This window comes from Vidua chalybeata, chromosome Z (assembly GCF_026979565.1).
Source record: "Vidua chalybeata isolate OUT-0048 chromosome Z, bVidCha1 merged haplotype, whole genome shotgun sequence".
In the NCBI taxonomy this organism is placed as follows: Eukaryota; Metazoa; Chordata; class Aves; order Passeriformes; family Viduidae; genus Vidua; species Vidua chalybeata.
In genome coordinates this window covers 42522248-42544938 of record NC_071570.1, presented here as the reverse complement: position 1 = coordinate 42544938, position 22691 = coordinate 42522248, and the positions used below count along the sequence as shown (strand labels likewise).

Sequence of the window (22691 nt, the reverse complement as noted above, 5' to 3'; positions counted from 1 at the left end):
GATAAGGGCTGTCACTACAGCCTTACACAGATGACTGGTACATCTTTCTCCCTTACTGCTGGATTAAACTGCCCCTTTTAGACTGGTTCTTGTAATGGGTCACTGTATGGTGAGGAGTCAGACACCACTATTCAGTGACTCCTTGAGAAATGTAAAATTTCTCCTTATGCTTAAAGCATAAGTAGACCTGGACTCACAGATTCAGCCTAAAATACCAGAGAACTCAATAGGAGGGATGATGCAGCTGGTCACTCTGACAAGCTGAAGTGTCAATTCATATTAAGCAAATTTTCCAAGAGCTGAAAATTGATTACATATTAATGAAACACTCATCAGGACAAATGACAAACCCAGACTATATTTTTTAAAATATCATTAAAGAGACATTCCTGCAGTCTTTCTGCTCCCCATGCTAGTTGTCACCATAATACAATCAGGCTACAAGGCTGAGCAATCACAGAATGCTCCTATTAAGTTTAGTTCACCTTCCTGAGCAGAGACAGTCATTTCCACTTCCTCTACAGCACAGCACAGAGATTAACTAGAATTGTGGGGAAAATATAGTGTACTTGTAAGGTAGTAATGTGCTTGTTGGATTCTGAAAGAAAGAGGTAGAGACATTATGAGCGCTAAGCCTGGCACTTATCTAAAACAATTTTGTTAGTTTCCTGCTAGCTTTTTATTCACGTTTTGAGTATTAGCAAACTCCATAGTAAACCACCAGTTGGCACAAGGAGCAAGAAATCACAGCATGGAAACAAAGTCACATCCAGCTTGCCCTGTAGCAGATATTTATTTGCACACACTAGGGATGCCAATTTAAGAGCTATTTGCCAATACATTCTACAATGCTTTCTGAGCAACATTAAATGGAATGTTTGTTTTATACTCCATGGATATTTTAATGCATGTATAAGAAGTAAGCACCTTAAAAGCCTTCTCAGGGGAAGAAAAAAATAGAAAATAAAAAAATTACAAAAAAGTAAACTGTGTCTCATTGTTTTCTGTATTTGGGGGAGAGGTCTATTTGTTTCTTTTATGACTTTCTGAACAGCAAAGAAGCTGTTTTAATGTCAGTGGGTGTGCAAGACCACAAGGGTAACAAGAAATGCCTCTCTGTCCTAATTCAGACCCTTTCTTAACACTGCTTAAGTGATCTGTTCCTGCAGTGGGGTTAACCCTAACTCATAAGACTGAAGAGTCTGGTTCTGTATTTTAAATGCTAAATGTATGCAAGGTCTTCTAAGGAACCATAATGAGATCTTGCTTCTCCTTGAGGTGGGTGCAGCCACAGAGATACACATTAGCACAGGGTGCTCAACACAGCTGACTCAAGGATTTTCCTGGAGCTACATAGCAAAGGCATGGAAATCTGAAACAAACACCTGTCAAACATGTTCAAAATAACAATCTCAAAATCACTGGCCACTTTCTGTCATCACCCGGAACCACACACAGGACTGACACAAGACCCACAGGGTCCTGTTCCCTGCCCTAACACTTTCTGCATTTCCATGCACATGCCACACATCTCTGCTGTTAACACTACACTTCCGAGTGTCCTGCTTGCCATGCTCAAGACCTCTTTTTTCAGGAAAGCTGAGAATCTGATGCACTCATTCCCTTCATTCTGATGCAGGAAAGTTGGCTTAGGCCTTTCCATAATTCCACATCCCTACAAAAAGCTGTTGAGATCAATTGTACATAACATATTTCAGATATGAAAGGAATGGTGTTATTGATGTACAGAACATACATAGGTGTTATTTCCAAAGCTGCATTGGAAGCACAAAGATCCAGACATGCAGCACTATTTTAAGACTTTGAACATTGAAATACTAGAATTTCTTATTAGTGTACAGAAACATATGAAAGCCTACAGGCATTTATAAATTTGACTTGGTCAAGTCAAGTAATTCATCTGGAACACCACAGACTTTAATTCTTATGATCAATGCAGCTTTGACATATCTTCACCCATCAGGTGGCTGGAGACTGAGCTGGAGGCAGAAATCATCTGGATAAAGAAAAAAAGGAGTGAAATAAAGCAAGAAACTGATGTTAGAGGAGAATGTAGATACAAGACAGACACAGAAGAGCACACAACCCACACATAAGGAGAAGAAGAAAAAGACCAAGATTTATTACAAAGTATGAGAAGAACATGGAGTCATGAAAGCAGAGGAGGAGCTGGAAGTGATATATGGTAAAATGGAACAGGTGTACAGGTAAGTACACCTTACACCTAGCTTTGAGAACAATCTCAGGAAGAAAATTTCTAAAGTGAAAGCAGTCAGCAGTGAAAAACCTAAGAGGCAGAACAGAATAAAGCAATATATAAAAACTAGAGGAATAAAAAGCACAAGGACAGGGGAAAAGAGCATAATACTACAGAAGAATTCTTGCCAATAATTGGAATCTAAACCTTGATCCACCAATTAGTTTTACAGTGGCCACTATGGCCAAGTAGATATCAAACATCAGGCCCTGGCTGGGCAGCGAGTAGTGCAAAGGCATTCACGCCCCACATTCCCAAAGCCACTGAGATGTATCTGTACTCTGAGTCAAGGAAAATGAGGCAAAAGCCTCCGGATTCAGGGCCAGTCAACCACAAAATTCCTCCACTGCGACAATATTCTAACAGATAAAATGATGTGAAACAGAAATCAGATTTAACAAGCTCAAGGGAAATATGGGAAATGTAATAAAGGACAAGTTAAAATTTTTCTTTTTAAGTTATTGTGATGAAAGTTATGTGAAAAGCCAAACATCCTCAGAGTTTAAACAGTTCATGATGTTTCAAGAGCTTTAAAAGAAAAGGAATGCCTGCACAGCACATTAAGTTTTTCAAACAACATGTCAATTGAAGTCTCTCCATTTCAGAGTATTGAGATAATGGCTACTGAAAATTATTTAAAATATTTATGTGAAAATTCTGAAAATAAAATAAACTGAAATTCAGAGCAAGCATTTCATCCCTAGTTTAGTATGCATCATTATTAATGGGGTTTTTACAATTTTAGCATAAACATCTTTATTATCTAGGACTGGATGTGAGTTTTGATTCTGAGTTTTTGCCCTTTGAAAACATTATAAAGCCCTGTGTATATTGGTGCTTATTAGTACTTACTAGGGAATTAGGAATGTCAGTGATCCTCTCACTCTTGCTTACACGCCTGCTAACCCTCCTCCCACCAAGTCTAACATCAAGTGTGTTGGGATTGATCTAAACATGTTAACAAAATGGTTTTATCAGCCAGGCCATCATCTGCTTTTAAATTAAACACTTTGATACTGCAGTAGCAGAAAAGATGCAGGAATTACTCAAATCAATCTGAGTTTTTCATCCTAAAAGAGGATGCACGCAGACATGTCTACACAAGCCCAAAGGGTTACAATGAGGTCTCACAGACAGAGACCCCACAGCAGACTAGGCTTAGGGCCAGGAAGGGTAGCAAATGACTCCTCTTCATTGCTTAAGCTGAGCAAAGACCAAATAGCAATGCAAAAGCAAAGAGACAAAACTCACAGCTGGGTATAACTAAGAATTTAAATTTTTTTTTCAGGAAAAGGATTTTATCCTGTGTTCTCAGGGTCTCTGGAAGATCCTTGGGCAGGCTGGAGATACCTTGAGCGCATTAGAACCTGCTTTGGAAGGAGTGTTGCATACTAGAAGTGTGATGAAATGGCTTGACAATGTCTGAGGACTTTGTAGTCTCACAGGACTGAACAGGATGGTGACAGAGGGGTGCTGCAGCTTTGGGACAGGCTGGTTTGAACAGCTGTGTAATGCCACAGAACTCTCAGGGCATCGTGGGCAGCTGAAGGGACAGCATGACACAATATGATGCAGCCAAGACTCAACAAGTCCAAGAGGGGCTGTGCTGACTCCACTGCCACACCCAGCCCTGTGGGTTACAGCTCTGTGGGGCAACCTGAGCTATCACTTCCACCCCTCAGCTCTGCTTAGTAGGACTTGGGTGTATTGGCAGGTGACAAGGTGACTGTGAGCCCACAGTGTGCCCGTGTTGCCAGTGATATCCTGTGGTGCATCAGGTGGCCAGCAGATCAAGGGAGGTGATCATGCCCCTCTACTCAGCCCTGGTGAGGGCACATCTGGAGTGCTCTGTCTCCTTCTGGGCTCCTCAGCACAAGGAAAACAAGGTGCTACTGGAGAGGGTCCAGCAGAGGCTACAAGGATGATCTGGGGTCTGAAACATCTCTTTTATGAGGAGACATTGCATGTCCTCATGCACTGCTGGCCCTGTTCAATCTGGAGAAGACTGAGAGGGGATTTCATTAATGCACATAAATAGATCAAAGATGGGTGACAAGGAGTTGGTGCCAGACTCTTTTCAGTGGTACCCAGAGACAGGACAAGCAGCAGTGTCCATAAACTAAAACACAAGAAACTCCACCTCAACTTGAGGAAGAACTTCTTTACACTGAGGGTGGCAGAGCACTGGAACAGCCATGCAGGGAGGTTGTAGAATTTCCCTCTCTGGAGACATTCCAACCCCACCTGGATGCGTTCCTGTGTCACCTGCTCCAGGTGACCCTGTCTTGGCAGGGGGGTTGGACTGAGTGATCTCCAGGGGTCCCTTCCAGCCCTGATGATCCCTCTGTGGTTCTGTGAACCGGAGGGAAAGATCTGTGCTGCATGCAGTGACGTCACGGGTGGCGGTTTGGGTAACGGTGACGTCACCGCCGATGTCACACCTGGGAGAGAGCTCAGAGAAGGAGCCGAGGGTAACAGGGTCACACCGGGGCTGCACAGCGACCTTCCTTCTGGTGGGCCGCCAACTCCTGCGAGGCGCCGCAGTGACGCAGAGGCCGCCATTCGGGTGTGACGTCATGGCGCGTGTGGTGACGCCACCATGGCACTGCCACCACGGGAGTGCGGCAAGCCCTTACCTGCCGGCGCTTGTCGGCCGCCTTGGGAGGCATGGCCGTCCCTCTCTGCTGCCAGCGGACAGCCCTCGTTGCAATCCCGCGCCCACCCGGCACGCCGGAAGTTTTTGGCAGCAGCCACGGCAACGCGCCGGAAGCGGCAGATGGACCCGGCCATTCCCCAACCCCCCCGCTCTCCCCTCGAGAGGAAATGGTACATCCCAGCTGCCGCTGCAAACAGAGCACCGCAGCCCAGCAAGAGCTACGACGGACCCCGCCTCTTGATGAATATTCAAATAGGGCGGGGCCACTGGAAACGGAGCAGCTGGGCCTCGACCTGGTGACCGCTGGCCTCGACCCCTCCCGGTTCATAAATATTCAATGACGGGGCAGGCCTCGGGGAACGGAGTGACCGGGCACGAAACTGGTTGCAGCGGTTGTGCCCTCTAATGACTATTCAAAAGAAAGCGGGGCCGCAGGGAGACCACCGCTCGGTCACCGACGACAGCGCTCCCGCCCCTCATGAATATTCAGAAGGGCGGGGCAGCGGAACCCAGCATCCGGTCCCCGACAGCGGGCCAGTGGCCCCGCCTTTCATGAATATTCAGAAGGGGCGGGCCGGCGGCCGGACCCGGAAGCGGCGCGGCTGAGTCACGGCGGCGGCGGTGGCGATGAGGCAGCCGCAGCCGCTGCCGTTGTCATTGTCGCCGTCGCCGTGCCCTCTCGGCGCCTGAGGAGCCGCCCGCGCCCGCCCGCCCTGCTCCCCGTGCTCCGCTCGCCGCCGCCGCCAAGATGATGGAGGAGATAGACCGGTTCCAGGTGCCCGCCGTGCGCGCCGAGATGCAGCCGCTGGTGAGGGGCGGGCGGGCGGAGCCGCGCTGTGCCCGGGTTGAAATGATCCCGGTGCCGAGGGGGTCGCGCACACGCCCTCGGGTGTCGGCGCTGTGGGCGCGGCGGTGCCGCCGTTATATAACGGGGTATCGTGGGCGCTGCCGCCATCCCCGGCGGGCCCGGGGCCGCTGCTGTGTCATCCCGGGCCATCCTCTTGGCCTGCCCTTATCCCCCCTTACGTCCTCTTCTCCTCCTTCTCGTCCTCCTCCCCCCGCGGTGTGTCCCCGAGCGCCGTCTGTAGCAGAAGCGGGCGGGGGCAGGCGGGCGGCTCCGCTCCTGCCGCAATGGAAACGCCGCTTCTCCCGGAGCATCCCGGGCTGATCTCCCGCCGCCGGGCACGGGAATGGCCCGGGGATGAGGGGGAAGCGGCGGAGGGACTGGGGAGCCCGGTTGTAGGCGCTGAGGACGGTTGGGTTTTTAATTGACTTCTACCGGATGGGTGAGGTCTGTGGAGGAATCGGGCGGTGTTTTTGCTCATCCCGGGCTGGGAGCTGCGGGGAGTGATGCTCCCCGGGGATAGCAGAGCTGTACGGGGTGGGTGTGAAGTTACAGGCGCTGTGAAGCCGCAGGACTTTCTCCAAGGATGGTTTTATAGCCTACTGTCGACACTAAGCTGCAGTAAGGAGATGCTCATCTTGTGTAAAGTCCAGGTGTTCTGCAAAGAAACATCTCTGTCAAAGTAGCTATGCTCATATTAAATTATTTGTGTAAGGAAAGCAATCTGTGAGGGTTTGATGCTATGCCACAGTATGTGCTTTTCGTATCCGGATGTTTTTTCACGTCGTAGACGCAGTTATACTCAATTAATGAGCTCTGAAGAGCCTGACATAATGGTTGCACTACTACATGGTACCCTGGGGAATCTTTCAGAGAAGGAAGTCTGCAGGCTCACAGGACTTTGCAAATGTGTAAGTGAGCAGGTAGAGTGGTCCTGGGCTTTTGATAGCTTTTGAAATCAGTTTTGAAGGAAGGCCAGCTGGCTGGCAGCCAGGGGAGATGCTAGACCATCATCAAGTAGCGCAAGACTTATGAGCTTGTAGCTGCGTTGCTCCAATGCCAAAGGTTTGTTTGTGTATATGTTGTGCCCCAACTGCCTATCACAGAACTCTGGAATGTGTTTGCCCATTTCTGTTTTCTACCTGGAGGAGGTTTTCTTGTGTGTTCCCCTCCCCTTACTCCCGTGTTCCTGCCTGGAGGTGTGTTATTAGTAACCTGAGACCTGTTGAAATACAGTTCTTCTTGGCATTAAAGTGAAAGCTGGACAAGGAGCTCACTTGCTCAAGGTGTTGATTCCTTTTGGCACCTGAAGTAAGCAATTCCCACCTTGGCATCTGATTGTGTGAGACAGGCATATGAATTGTTTGGGAAGGTGGAAAGAACTTCAATGAAATACTTGCATAGTTCCTTTTGGCAGCAGGTGAGGATAGGTTGTTGCCAGGTTTGTGCTAGCACTGAAACACTTCTGAGATTTCTAATATATCAAACCATATGTTATTTAGAGTTGATGTAAACACAACCTCAGTTCCTTGTTGCAGTTAGTGTTTGTAAGAAGTTGAGTGCACCATAAATGTCTTGTGAACAGAACAGCTCTTTGTCAAGGTCTACAGACTCAAATAATCCCTCAGTGGCAAGAAAAACATTTTTCTTACTGTGTGAATGTTTGTGTTGCATTCTGGGGTTGTTTATTTTTGTTTTGGTTTGTTTTTTGTTGGTTGTTTTTTTTTGGCTTCAAACCTTTGTGGTAGGGCAAAAAACTGTCCATACAAGCTGATACGGGCTTGTTGCATTCCCAACTTATTGTTGGTGTTTTCATATAGGTGACTTCAACAAAGGTACCAAGAATGGCTGTATTTATTTGTTTTACTGCAGGCATAGTAGTCAAAGTAGCAAGTTTGAAAAAGCTGTTGCCAGACAAAACAATACTCCTAAGTGTTTTCTAGAAACTCCGTAATAGTGGAAGAGTGGAATTTGCAGATACATGCATGTTTGCATAGACATGAACCAGGCAGAATCCAAACAGCTTCTCTGGTCCAACCCAGTTTTCTCGAGATATGATGGTGGATTGTGCAGCAGTGATAGTAAACATGGGAAACAGTTTCCTTCAACATGGAAGAATTAGAAAATTTTCACAAAGAGCTTTAACACTTTGCATTTAAGAAATACTCTGAATCTGTGCTTCAGGGCTTCAGCTCTTTTCTAACTACTGGAGCTCATAATGAAACCTTGTGGTTTTGGGGGTCTTGAGTGTTTGGAGGTCTACACGCACAATTTTTGTGACTGGGTGTATAGGATTTTTCCACAGGCATGGAAATGTTGACAGTGGTCTCAGAAGTGGGATGTAGCAAGTGTGGTACAACATTTCTGGTGGTTTCCTCTGCTTTGTGGTTCCTGGTCTGTACTTTGCAGATAGGGACTTGCAAGAATCCTTGCAAGTCTGGGATTTATCATATTAATTTGTTTGGGTGCTGCAGTTCTGGCCAATACTACTGCTTTGTGCCATTACAATTACCATGTGTCGGTCATTCTCCCTCCCATTCTGTACTATTAAGGTTGCGGTTTAAACACAGTTAACAAATAAATCACTCACAGCCACTTGCTCAGTTCCCTCCCACATCAGGATGCGGGAAAGAATCAGACAAGTAAAAGTGAGAACTTGTGGGTTGAGATGAAGACAGTTTAATAAGTAAAGCTAAAACCATGCACACAAGCAAAGCAAAACAAGGAATTCATCTACCATTTCCTTTGGGCAGGCAGGTGTTCAACCATGCCCAGAGAAAAAGGGAGGGCTCCATTACACCTGATGAATACTTGGGAAGATGAATACCATCATTCCCAACATCCCCCCTTGTCCTTTTTCTTCCTAGCTTTATATGTTGAGCATATGGTATGGAATATCTCTGTGGTCAGCTAGGGTCAGCTGTCCAATCCGTGTGCCTGTGCAACCTCTTGTGCACCCCCAGGCTCCTGGTTGGTGGGGTGGGGTGAGAAACAGAAAAGGCCTTGATTCTGCAAATGCTGCCCAGAAATAACCTAAACATCCCTGTGTTATCAATACTGTTTTCAGCACAAACCCATAGTACACAAACAGCCCCATAGTAGCTGTTGTGAAGAAAATTAACTTTATCCCTGTCAAAATCAGCACAAAAGTACAGAATAACCTTATAATCTCAGGATTTACTGTTTTCTTCCCAGTTTAAAAGCTTTCAGTTCCAATGGTCTCAGGGAGAGATGCATCTGTCACTCTTTTCCACATCCAGAAAGCTGAAGTAAAAGTTTGTTTTTCACATGCTACCTAAAAGTTTGTTTTTCACATGCTACCTAAAAGTGACTTGCCACTGAAGCTATATATAAAAATAAATGTTTCTAAACATTATTCCCTGCTAAAAGCAAACAAAGAAGGTCTCTTGCTTGATTTATAGAGTATACACTAGATGAAATATTTTTTCATCCTGTTCCAACAGGAACAGGGTGTCCCAGGAAAGCACGGTTCCCTCTGAGTGCTGGCCAGTGTGTTACAGGTTCTGAAATGAGGTTTGTGAAGCTAGGGTTTGCTCAAAATCCTGAACTTTGTGTTGTTGACCAGCATGCATGCTTTTTGAATGTCTATTCATCTGCATGGATAAAGTGTCATCTTAGCTTTTGATGTCTTTATACTGAACTCCAAGACAACTGCTGCTGATCTGCCTGGAAACCATCTGACATGTCTCCTGGTCTGCCCATCTTCAAAATTAAAAGATTGGCTTCTCTTTGGCATGTAGCTGCTATACCTTTCTTAGAATGCACTGTGAAACCTTTCTGAACCCTTCCACCCTCCAGACCTGCCACTGACACTTGCACTATTTATTGATCTAATAAATTGGTGTGTCAGGGGTGAAAGTGTACTGATGTCTGGTGTCTACTGACAGTACAGCCTGACAATAACCAGTATTTTATTTACAGAGCAGGGACAGATAACCTGACATGGCTTTTTGCAAAGCTAAGTTCTTTAAAGCTCAAATGTGTCTGGTTGGGGAACATTGTCTCTGACAGCCTTTTCCCACCTATGTTGGCTTCCCATTGCAAGGCTAAGGGCAGCACCCAACTAGTACAGGCTGGACAAAGCCTACCAGAACCTCTGGTTGCTGTATGTCTCTCTAACATTTTCCTAATAACAAGTCAGGTAGGGATTTTGTTACAGAGCTGAGAGGTGTTTGGCCTACAGGTTGCATGTTGGCCAGGTCTGTCATGTGTGCCCTCCAATGCTTCACATTGGATGCAGTGATGGGAAATTAATGAAGTGGGTAGTAATTTTCTTCCTCTTTCCAGCTTGTTTGGCTAAGTATTGTGAAGTCAGGCAAGCTGGCTTGACTCTGTGTGACCTCTACAAATGTGTTTTGAGAACTGCTGGGTAACTGAAGCAAACCCAAAGGAGAGGTTCAGCACAAGACTTAATGAGACAGAGTTGCTATGTACAGATGGACAAGGTCGCATACAGTACCTGGCAATCTGGTTTAAACTGGTTAAACATCATTGAGTTGTCAGATGGGATGAGGCCCAGTGTTTTAAATCCTGAAGAAACACATTGCACTGCATATTTTGATGTTGTGGTACAGTGCTGTACATTTTCATCCTGGAAGAGAAGACAGGCTGGTAACTGGCACTTGGTCACATTCATGTCATGCCAGTCCATGAAAATGGAATTATTTGTTCTTATTCACATTTCTATTCTTGTATATTGGTCACATTTGGCTTCCATCCTAAAAATGTCTGCCTTTTCAAATGAATATAAACTAATCTACAGGGTTTTTTGTTTTTATTCCTAATATTTAGTGTCACGTCATCCTTCTCAACATTATGCAAGCTCATCTGCAGGAACTCTGTTCTGCTTAGATTCTGTTCATTTCCAACTCGACCTGTTGTGATCCTTCTCCACTCACAGAAAGGTTTTTCTGCCTTAGCTGCTGGGTAGTGGGTTATTTCCAGATAAAATCAATTCAGGGTCTCCAGGGATGTGATGAGGCCTGAAATTCATTATTTCTGGGACACTTATATTTGGTCGATAGCTCTCTTGGCTGATGGAGTTGGTATTTGATGCCTTAACTTCCAACTAGTCACTTTTTCCTGGTCTGTTGGTGGTGATGCATTTGTTATGATGATTTGTTTTCTCACAAGTTTTTTGCTGGGAAGGTTTCCTAATATAAAATTCTTATTACAGTGGTAGATATTAAAGGGAGAGAGAGATGAAGGGAAACTTGAACAATGAGGATTCTGCAGACAAAAAAGAAGTAAAATTTCCTTTGAAGTAAGAATGGCTGACCCTGTAGTTGTGTGTAGAGCCATCTTTTCTTCAGCATTGGAGTCTCACTGCACACTTTCCCTGTGATTTTTAAATCTGTGTTTTGGGACTGTTACCTAAACTCTTGCCAAACCCTTAGAATTTTTGTTAAAATGAAACATACTGAGCACAGTGCAGTGAGTTATACCTTGAGTCTGTTGGAACATGGATGCCTCCCAAGCCTGTGTCTCTAGCATGCACCAAGCCCTGGCTGGCATGTGATGGCAGACTGTGACAGGTGGCAGTGCTGGATCACACGTTACTCCCATAGACCAACACAGGCAGTTCCTGTTCTTAGCACAAAAATAAAAGTAGAGTAAAAGACTTTTATATATATAAGACATATAAGCTTTTGCTTATATGGCATCAGTACCACTTTTCCCAAGAACACACCTGTTGAAGTGCAGCAGCTTCAGTGGAGCTTTAACACAAACTTCTAAGACTATGGTTCACCTTCTGAAAACAGCAGGAACGCAGTATTTCAGTTTCCTGGTTTTCAGCCCACATGAGCTGAGCTCTTTCAAGAGAAATTGGGCTGGTGGTTCCTGTATCTCAGTCTGAATCATTGTGCCTAGCCTGGTTCCTTGCCAGCAGGGGCCTCAGGCTGGTAGCTCTAGTTATAATGATTACAGCCAAACTAAGGATTTTGTTCAGCCAAATCCTATAGTGATACTGCTGGCTCTTCAGCTGAGATGCCAAATCTGCACCAGTCCTGAAAGTGTAAAATTTTCAGAAATTTTGAAGGTACAGAAGATGCATTTCTGTATGGCTTTGGTTTTTAACATCAGATGAGAATAAAAATAAATTATATTATCTACCAGATACTTAGTATTTTTTAAAAACTGTAATTTTAGTCAGTAGAAAGTATGAGTGCTCAGCATGCTTATAAAATCTGCATTTATTTCTGCAAAATACTGCCTATCTCACCTTAAGAAAGTTGTGATGCATGCTAAGATCTTGCCATAAAAGGAGGAAAAACTGAAGAACAGAAAACCAAAAGTAACTAAAGCAAAAAGAAATGCTATACCAGTAGGGCTTATAAATAGTATGTTAATATAACAGTAGGTCTATAGTGCAGGTACAAAAATCCCTTGTTTTTTCTAGAAGGAAAAAGCTTCTAAAATGAAAATGTCATCCTTATATATATTCATTGTAATGTAGCCCAGGGGTTACACAGCTACATGTTTTGTAAATGCTTACAGTACATGAGATTTGTAATGTTGCAGGACTGCAGGTCCTGAAAAAAATTATTTCAGCTAGTGCTGCTTTTAGTTACACAAGTTTTTTTTTTTTTTAATGTGCTGTCATGTCATCTGTAGCAGTGGCCTAGAGACTGCCTCCCTGAGTACTTCAGTTAATTGGGATTCTGTCCTGTCACTTCCCTGTCCCATGTCAGGCCTGAGGTGCAGAGGTACAGGAGCATTTTTGTTACCACCCCAGGCCAGGCTGAAACCCCAGCAGTGATCCACCACATGCTCCCAAAGGAAGCTGTGAGGGATGTGCTGTTGTATCTGGAGGATAACCTGTCAGGATATTGGAGCATGTTCTGGCTGGCACTGTCTCTGCAGGAGCATTGCTCCTTTTTCTCTGCTTCTTTGTACAAGTTCTGACTACAGTTGTTCTGTCAGTCATATTTGGAAATATCCTTCTGAGTGAAGAAAGGTATTTAAAAGGGGGCAGTGAACTCTATGAACAATTAAATCTGCACAGTCCACTCTTGGGATTCTACCATCATTCCCAAGAGCTTGTTATCTGTAGTGTGATGTTATTACTTACTCAGACAGCAATTTCTGCTACTGGTGTAGCTGTATCCTCTCTCTGCCAGTAGGTAGTGGCAGGTGTGTAAAGAGACAAGATGAGGAAAATTCCGGGGTGTGAGAGGAGAACAAGGCATGGCTTAATTTTTGCAAGCCTTCAGTCCAGGAAAGTCCTCAGCTTACCAACAGGGCTGTGACCTGTCTGGAGCTATGTTTTACTTTTGGAGAAATTGAAGCCTGAACTTGATAAAAATAGAGGAGGAGACCCCATCACCAGTTTGATCTGTGGGCTAGAGGATTAAAAGCTGGCTATTGGCAGGACTTCTAGTCAGTCAGTGATGATGGTGTGCCTGTTTTTTCTAGACATTTTAAGATCTTGGCTGGAGTAGTTGCCTTTCAGCTTCTATGTAGATCAATTATTTGTGACTTTCCATAGGCAGTCTGTAGAAATGTGTCTGCACTTTCCCCTCACACTCACATATGCCATATATCTTCAGTGAGGTCTTGTGCCATTTTGAGTATAAGGTTCCCCCAACATTGTTCTGTATCTGGCACTATAAAGTTGACATTGTAGTGATGCAGGCACTTGGCACTAGTAAATCCATCGTTTCAGCTCAAAGCTTTTGTAGTCTGAACCATTATTCTTTGAATTTTAGAGTGTCATCTTGTGCAATGGATTGGGGTCCATTTTGTGGTAAGCAGTCAGAAGCAAGCATTTGCTCCATTGCTTTGTCTTTGAGGATTACTGAGTCGGAGAGAGTGAAATTGCAGGTGGAAATTTGCTTAATTTTGAAGAGTAATTACTAGCAAATCTGCTCAACTTTTGGACACATCCATCCAATTCACAGGATAGCAAGGTTTTATCACATCAGGAAACTACTTTACAAAGAAATGCTCTCCTAAATATGTGCATAGTATTCGGGCTGCATCCCAACTGCTTTTACTAGGTAAGTTGCAGTCATCTTATTTGTGGACTGAGAAAAGTGTATTTTTAGTAAAGCTGAAGGTAGCTCACATTGCTTTTGTTGAGAAGAGCCCTGGTTCTCTAAGGATGGGTAAGACCTTATTTCCTATACAGAAGGGAAAAGGGCGATTACTGTTTGTTTCATCTTAAAAGGGTATTTCAGCTGTAGTGGCAAGCTCTCTACTGGAGATGCAGCCTCTGCTGTGAGCAAGTTACATTGCTAGAACATATTTAAATTCTTCCTGAGCCTGCTAATTTCTACTGCATAGAACAAAGTTGTTTGCTATCAAATAACTGGCCAGCAAGTGACTCCTGTAACCCAGCACCATCTTCCTACCAGAGCACATTGTTTAGACTCTGTGTACGGTGCTGAACCAGGTAGAACAAACATACCTCAGCTCCTTCCTCAGCATTCTTCCAGAATAGTCTGTGTTAGAGCTTTTCTGAGGAGCTGCTGTTTTGTTCAGCATTCAGGACCATCAGAGATGGATTGTTCCTCTTTGGACATGGTATTGTGTCTTGACTCATGCTTGTCTGACACTGCTTTTTCTTAGTTCATTTTCAGTTTCCTTTCTGAGCCAACTGCCATTTATATGAGCACCTATCTTATGGGTTCTGCAGCCTTCAGTCCAATAAATCCTTTTCCTAAGCCAGGCAGAGCAGCAATAGTCTAATGATCATTTCTCTCTTGCGTATTTTACTGATTGCATGGGAATGTCAGTTAGTGATTTAGTACACCCATATCCAAGCAAAATGTTTACCTAGGTGTCAAGGTTGGACACTGGCGCAATGCCAGCGTCCCCATGAAAATGCACCTTCCCTAAATAAATGCTGTGAGATGTTATCAGGAACAGAGCAGAGCAGGCCCAAGCTTAATAACAAAGGAAAAAAACTTTATTAAACTACTACTAATACAGAAAACACATAAACTAAATCCAGGATGAAGACCTTATAAAACACCCCTCCTCCTCCCAATTTCCAAAAACACCCAGCCATGAAACATCACCCGGGATTCCTGATCAAATTACCACCCTTCAGGTAATCCATACTCAAACTATCAAGGGAGAGAGAAGTCTCTGTTGCACCACAGACCCCCCAGGAAACACAGTTGCCACACCCTGTGTTTCCCTGTCACACATGGCCACCACCCGGAGAAAATCTGCCAGTGTGACACTCTCTATTCTATGTTACAGTGCTCTCACTACCGTGCATGGACAGACTGCTCGTAGGGCTCCTTTAAGGATGCTTTGCCACGGACCCAAAGATACAACAGTTCAGCTTCTCATCCTGGGACTACAGTCCCCCCCATTTTCCCCTGGGGCCGAGGGGTCCAAAAGCAGGACTCTTCTTCTTCCCGAAGACAGAGGGTATCACCATTCCCTCTTCAGCTCTCTTCGTTTCTCGCCATTCTTGTGTTGTTCGAAGCTGAAACAGGTCTCCCTGGGTCACCACTGCATCCCCCTAAAATGCAGTCTCTATTGCAGGAGATTTTGGTTCAGTCCATGGCTAAAAAGAAAAGTCCAGCCAAAAGCTAATTCATCATCTCTTCCCACCTAAATATTTCTTCTTCTAACATCTCAGGTCCCGGGCTATCTCTCTTCCACTACAAATCAAGGAGGAGTAATACTTTTAAAAAGCCCTCATTTCCTCATTTCCTGAAAAGGGTTAAAAGTTCAGACTCCCTGGACGGCTGATATCTGGGTCTGGTGTTCCGCCGCCTCCCACGCTGGGCATCCCCCCCCCCCCTTCTCCTTCTCCTCTGCCGGCAAATTTCCAGGTGCTGCCAGGCTCTCTGTCTCTTTCCCTCTTGGCGGGGGGGGGAGGAACAAAGGCATCTCTGCTCCTCTCCACCCTTCCGTCCGCAGGAGCTGGCTCGGTTCCAGACCCTCAGCCCCTCGGCCTACCTGGACAAGGCCGCGTGGCTTCCCCTCCCCCACCCAGCCCGTAGCTGGGCAGGGGAGAGTCTGCACTCTCTGACGACTGGAACCAAAGAGAGAGTTCTCCTCGGAGTTCTTGCTTTTAACCCCCTGTGTTCTCAGAGGTGTGTCCATACCTTCAGTGGTCACTCCAGGTGCCAATATCCAAACTTGACCACTGATTGGTTTGACCCAACTTCCTGGAAAAAATTCACTTCCATGTCAAACCACGACACTAGGTTATTTCTTGTTTCATGTTTTTGTTTGTGTGTGCCCCCAGGTGAAAACCAATCTTGGTTCTTGCAACAATGTCAGAGTTGCTTATGCTGATCTAATTATTGCTTCCTTCCCTATTCCCTGCTGAATTTGGGGCATGGTGGTTTCTGTTTTTTTCAGCAAGTTTGCCACAGGCATTGGAAGAGCTTTTTAGCTGAGATGAGATAGCCTGCTTTGGTGGTGGCCTCTCATGATCCTTCCTTTCAAACAGATATCTTACAGATGTCTGCCAGTAGGTCTTTTTTACCTGGTGGACCAAGCATTTTTAGCTGCCTTAAATGCAGTTATTTTTGTGTCTTCATCAGTTCATCATTTCACTTTTTTTGCATAGTTAACTATGGTAATTTGACATTTTTTAAGTTTCTGTGTTCACCTCTGATGGTGTTCTCAGACTTAAGAAACTGTTGCTTTTTCCCTTTAAGTGAGGAAGTACTGCAGTCCCTGCAGAAAAGCATATTGGCAGTGTATTGCAGTATTGAAAAGGACCTGTTGGTTAGACCCACATTCGTAAATTCAGAAGAGATTAATTTACACTTGCCTAAGCTCTTTTGGTAGTATTGCTTAAGTCATGTCCCCAGACAGTGAACTGTTCCCGTTTCACTCTTTGGCTGATGTACCAGCCTTACAGCAGACTAATGATAGGGCAAGGGAAGCAGATGGGACTTGCCATGTTTTGAGCCACCTAGTTCTAGGAAAGCAATTTCTTGGAGTTTGTTGAAGCAGAAGGTCTAATATTTGTTAGAGAAGAGAAGGTAAAGAGAAGGTAAACAAAATAATGAAGTTCAACAAAGTGTAGAGCCATGCACCTGGTGAGGAATAATCACCAATACAGGTTAAAGGCTGAATGCAGGAAAGGGCCTGGGGGTGCTTGGTTAGAAATCTCTGATTAAAAAGGCTTTTACCTGTAGTGTTTAACATAGTAGAGGAAAGTACTATAATTTTTATTCTCATGGTCTTATGCTCATTGATAGTGACTTGATTATAGGGCCTAATTTCTAATATCAAACTTGTTTCATTGTCAATTGTTGTGAGTAGCTTGATGTGTAATAAAAGACAAATTTTTAAATTTCTGAACTTTGCAGAACCTGAACATCAAAGGAGCTGTTTGAGTAGACTGACCTGAGAAATGGGAGAGGGAGGCAAGGAGGTGTGCATTGGATGGGGTACATGCTGTTAATTGAAATGAAAAAATGAATAGGAATGTTCCTAACGAGAGATGGCATTGCAAAGCTTTTGTCTGGTAGAATCTTGTGACTGTCATGTCTAAAACCAATATACTTATTTGTATGAAAGCATTACTTTTTTCCCAACAACATGCATGTGATGCAAATGAAAAATACACTGTCTGTGATGGCCAGAGCAGACTCTCCAGATGAGCACCACATACAGATTGTACAGTTACTGCTTTGTCAGTCAATGCATGGAAAGGGGCAATCATGGTGATGGAACAGAACTAGGGCAGGTTCAGCCTTCCAGACTTCACTTGTTTGGAGCAAGGGCCTGAAGTGTGCAGAAAAATGAGCAGTGCTCCCGTTTCAGTACAGGGACCAGCTCTTACTGCACAGCCTCCCCTCTGCAGCAACACTTCCGCTGATGCTTCTGTGGGACATCTTTGTTCCAGAGGCAAAGTAGATTAGCATAAGTACAGCCTGCATCATCAAAATTATCTGGTGCCTTTCTAGTTGTGGCATTGAGCCCTAGTACTAGTGAATGTGGAATTATTTTGAAAGCACAAGGCAATGCAGCATACCTGAACCTTGTTTCTCATGACATCTGTCTCTGGAATATATGTGGAACAAGAGAAAGTCAAGCATGATATCCCTTGAGAAAAACTAGGGGATATGTGGATAGGATGGGAATGGAAGTGTGTAATAGGGCTTTCATAGGATCCATGTGATATGAAAACAGCAGAAAAAGCTTTATTTTCTAAGCCTAGAATTCTAAAACTTCAAAGGATCTTGCAGGAAAATTATGTTGTAGTCCAGGGAAAGACCTACCCATTCCACTCTGCCCCTACCAATCTCTTTTGGGCCTGTGGGTCTGTCTAGATCTCTAATCTTAATTTCACCTTATTTAAGGGGGTGAAAAAGGGAATTGCAGTTCTGAGAATAGTAACAGGAGCATCATGTTCATAGGCTCTGAGGATGGAGGTCACCTAGCCCACTGGAGCGTGTAAAAGCTGCACTTCACATTGGGTTCTTGGCAGTTGATAAGCCAAGGAGAAACTGCTGGCTTCTGATTCCATTTCTGTTAATGTGTGTGTCAAAAGTCAGATCAGCTTCCAGTTTTGGTCACCTCAATTAGAGGGAAAAGGGTATTGTTCAAGGAGTTAGAGCAAGTCCAGCTCTTCTTGAAAATATGTTGTGACACATCTCTTCTGAGATTTAAGCAGCAGGAGTTGCCATTTACAGCATTCAGGATGCTAATACAAAACTTGAAGATATAGTATAGAATTCTGCAAAACATTAGTCATTCCTCTGCTGCTCTGATGAAATAAAATGTCATACTGCTTCTTATTTTCATCATTTCCAGCAGAGCCAAACCCTTTGGTGGATGTACCTTAGAAAGCATACTGCAAAAGCAGTTCTGTGAAAATAATTTCTTGTACTTCTTGCAAAAATTAGGGCAAAGTGATTGTGAAAATAGCTGAGATAATCCATGCTGTGCATGTAAGAATTATTATAAAGTGATTATCTGGTTATGGGAGAATATATTATTTGGATTATGTTGCTACAGAATTTATAATTCATGCTTTCTGCAGAAAAGAAGTTCCCCTGTGCTACAGTGGGAAATGTCAGATATGAGCTTTTATTAACTTTAAGGTTCTATATTTGCAACACTGAATTCTCAAAGATTAGTCCCTGAATTTTGGGAAAAAATTTCTTCACATAGAGTCCAACCCAGAAAGAAAAGTTTGTCCCACGAGGTTAACTGCTAGCACTTAGAAGATTAGAGGTGCTTCCATACTGACTTTTAGAGGAGTGGTGCTTTCTGCTTAGTTTCATGAGTTGTTCTCCATTTAACAAATGGGTGAATTAAGTGCACATTTCAACTCTTTTCAGTGAGTGGGACTGCAGTTGTTGGGTCTGCATATGAGATGGAGAATGTATTTGCCTTATGTCTCTTCAACTATGATCTGAAAAACCAGTATTTCATGGTACCGACTCCAATAGTCCCAAAGGTTCCCCCTGCTTATCCAAATTATTAACCCTTGAATCAATATTTAGTACAATCTGCATAGTAGTGGTGGTTTTTGGGAAGCACGGTGGCTAATGTCCTAGGACCTGGCTGGAGAAGCAGAAAGTTCTTTTAGTGGCATAAGAGGTATGTGTTTGATGCTGGCTCAATTACTTAATTTCCTCCTTCTTATTAAGCCATGGATATTTGACAGTGGCTGTGATTCTGAATGACCATGAATAATTCTGTAAAAAAGCTGTGACGTTATTCTGTCATTGCAGATTTACTTGATTGCACAAGGTCCTGATAGCTTTTTCCAAATCCTAATTGCTTTGAGAATCAAGCATTTTATTTCTGGTTTCTGATTTGCCTTTTGTGAAAGATTCATCAGATTATAGGAATATGTCATAAAGTTTTTTCAATAGATATGTAGGACATCAAAATAGGGTCGTGATGCATTTTTGTCAACTCTTTTTTTCTAGGCCAGTCAATTATGTGTTTTGAAAGATTTTCAAATGGCCACTGGAGTCTGGCTTGCTATATTAATTGATGACTGGGAGAAAGCTAGATGCTTTTACCACAGGTATCCTGCCTTGGTATCTCTCTGTTGGTAAAATTTGCAGAAGCACCAACTGGGAGACTTTGCATAAGTTCAGAACTCATTAACATCACGGGGAACTGCCAGCAGTCAGTTGCAATGGTGATAACGTGTTCATGCTGACACACAGAGAGCCAGGAGGCCTGGATGAAGCAGGTCTGCTAAATACCATTCCAAGCGTGACATTCTGAAGTGTATTAGACCCTTGCTGAGTTTTTATCCCCTTGATATTGCAAACTTGTTCTTTTGGTTTCGCAGGACTGAAGAACTTCATCTTAGTAGTCTGAAGCTGTACTTCAGACTGTGGTCTTAATTGATAAACATGACAAATCCTTTAATTTTTCAGAGCTGAAGTCAGTTAATTCTTTTTATTATGCAAAAATAGAAGTGCTCTTCTTGGGGCATTACTAGGGCATGGGATTTAATTCTGCTGATTGCCAGTGATAATAAAAACATAACATTCAGCTTCACTGGTAAATCATATGAAATATAATGGTGGTCACTTCCAAAGGAGTACCTTGGTAATTTCAGCAGTCCTCATTCAGCCTTTTTTTTTTTTGGGTTAACAAACATGATGTGTCTAATCAGTTTTTAGAGGATCTATGCCTGGGCTGCTTCCCTGGCACATAATAGTGCTGCCATCCTGTGTTGCAGTGCATAGTGAATGTCCTTATGGATCTGTCACTATCACCAGAATCAACTTCAAAATATTTTTACGCACGTGGAAATACCATCGTTTACTCAATCCATCCTCCATTAGTTCTGTCAATTGGCATTTTGTATTGCTGGGTCAGATTTTTCAAAATCTATTGTCATCCTTCCTTGAGTTTCCAAGTTTTGCTGTATTTGTCAGCATGACCTTGAGTTAATGCCTTGAGTGTTTGCCCACAGCCAAAGTCTATTGTAAGCAAACACTGCCTGAACTAGAGTCTCACTGTGCATCAGATGGTGCAGGCAGTTGCTTCCATGGTGAGCACACACAGCACTAAACCAGAGCTGCTTGGTTAGTTTTGGAAGGTTCCTATCTGAAGGATGGGACTGTGCTGTGGTCACTTGCATTCTGATGGAATGTACACTCTCCTTCAGAGGGAAAGAGGCACCTAACAGACATGGACTTGATGTGGTAGAAACTATGTATGGGTAGGACCTCTCCTAAATGGTGTCAACTGTTCTTAGACACTTGTTTAAGTGTTACCAGTTGTTACAGGCTGGAAGGACTGTCTTCTGAAGTTATTTTAAAACTACTTGTTTTTTTCTTGCTGAAACTTTTTTTAAAAATAAACAACTCTGGAAGTATAAAAGTTTAAAAAGAGAAGTTGTTGCATCTCTAATGCAAGAACAGGCTAAGAGAACTGGGATTGTTCATCCTGGAGAAGAGAAGACTTTGAGATTACCTAATTGCAGCCTTCCAGTACCTAAAGGGAGCCTTCAAGGAAGATGGGGAGGAGCTTCTTACAAGGGCATGTGGTGACAGGACAAGGATGAATGGCTTCAAATTGAAAGAGAGTAGATTTAGATTAGATATTAGGAAGAAATTCTTTGCTATGAGGGTGGGGAAGTACTAGAACAGGTTGTCCGGAGAAATTGTGGATGTCCCATCCCTGAAAGTGTTGAAGGCCAGGTTGGATGGGGCTCTGGACAGCCTGGTCTAGTGGAAGGTTTCCCACTAGACAGCACAGGGGGGTTGGAACAAGATGATATTTAAGGTCCCTTCCAACCCAGGCCATTCTATGAATCTATGATGACTCTATGATTTAGCAGTTCCTGAGTATGTCCAGTTTCTACTTGTTAATATTTATACATATCTTGGTAATTCCTCTAAATTAGGGTGGGGAAAGGACTTAAAAACCACTGAGGCTTATTTAAAAATTCTTTTACTGCTTGCTGGAGTGAAATAAGTGGCTCTGTAAACCTGGCCCTCCTTTGGTTTGGCAGATCACCTGGAAAACCACCAGCTATGTCTAGCTATTTCAGCCTAATTAATGTCTCCTTATTAGAGTTCCTGCTCTGAAACTCAACTGGATTTGTATCAAAAAAGAGCAAAACTTTATTTAGGGCAGAGGGGTGTGTTAAGCGATGAACACACATCAAAAAGCTCTGAATTGAGAATAGAGCTATCTTCTGGGATGGAAGGTTTGGTGCCTGAAATCTCTCAGCATCAGTGATGGAGGGGAAGAGAGAGAAAAACATCTTAAGGATCCTTAATGAGCCCGTACCTCCAGGTCAGCAGATGTTTTGGTATTGCTTTACTCTGCCATGGGTGCAGGTCTGGCTGAAATACAGCATGATTTCAGTTTCACAAAGCTAGTGAGCTGCTGATAAACCTGCACATCCCCCAGTACACAGAAGATGTGTATCAGTCTCTTTATATACCTTGAAAAACTCAAACCAAACAACCAAAACCCAAGCCATTTCAAAGAGCTACATACCTCTGAGTAAGGAGGTGGAAGGCATTTTACTTGTTATTGAGATTGATCTCTGTCCTGTCTTGCAGGACAGAGCCCTTCAAGTTGTGCTCTGTGAAGGGCTAAAAACATGAGTAACCAACTCTTCTAGCCTTGGTATTGTTTTATGTTACTCTGAGTAAATCCTGCCTTTACCACTTTTTTTTTTATAGGGGTCTCTCCTCTATGGTGTTAATAGAATTCTACCACTAGCTAGGATGATTTGATGTTGAATGGATGTTTTTCTTTCAATTTTTCTCTCTGGTTTTCTTTCCCTCACACCTCTGAAGTCAAGAAATAAAAAATAAATGAGAAACCTTTACCTTTTTGTTTTGTTCCAAACCTCAGTTGGTAGGTTTATGAGAAGAACAACATATTTCCTTGAAATCTGCCTTATTACTATTATTATTAGGTTGGTATGGTGGAATGATTGAGATTCTTACAGCTGCCAGTGCAGAGAAAAT

General features: G+C 43.6%; 2 protein-coding genes across 6 annotated transcripts in view; one reads left to right on the top strand and one right to left on the bottom strand.

Annotated features, from left to right (window-relative positions):
* Nucleotides 1–5676, bottom strand: part of DNAI1 (dynein axonemal intermediate chain 1) — a 136584-nt gene extending 130908 nt beyond the window's left edge. For 3 of the 5 annotated variants that reach the window (XM_053932955.1, XM_053932953.1, XM_053932952.1), the window contains exon 1: nucleotides 4915–5676. In XM_053932955.1, the coding sequence (XP_053788930.1) occupies nucleotides 4915–5262 (348 nt within the window). In that variant the 5' untranslated portion in view covers nucleotides 5263–5676. The remainder of the gene's footprint in view (nucleotides 1–4914) is intronic. The other 2 variants (XM_053932951.1, XM_053932954.1) reach the window with 1 other exon arrangement.
* FAM219A (family with sequence similarity 219 member A) overlaps nucleotides 5671–22691 on the top strand; it is a 76340-nt gene continuing 59319 nt past the window's right edge. Inside the window, exon 1 of the mRNA XM_053932522.1 lies at nucleotides 5671–5742. Within this exon, the coding sequence (XP_053788497.1) occupies nucleotides 5683–5742 (60 nt within the window). The 5' untranslated portion in view covers nucleotides 5671–5682. The remainder of the gene's footprint in view (nucleotides 5743–22691) is intronic.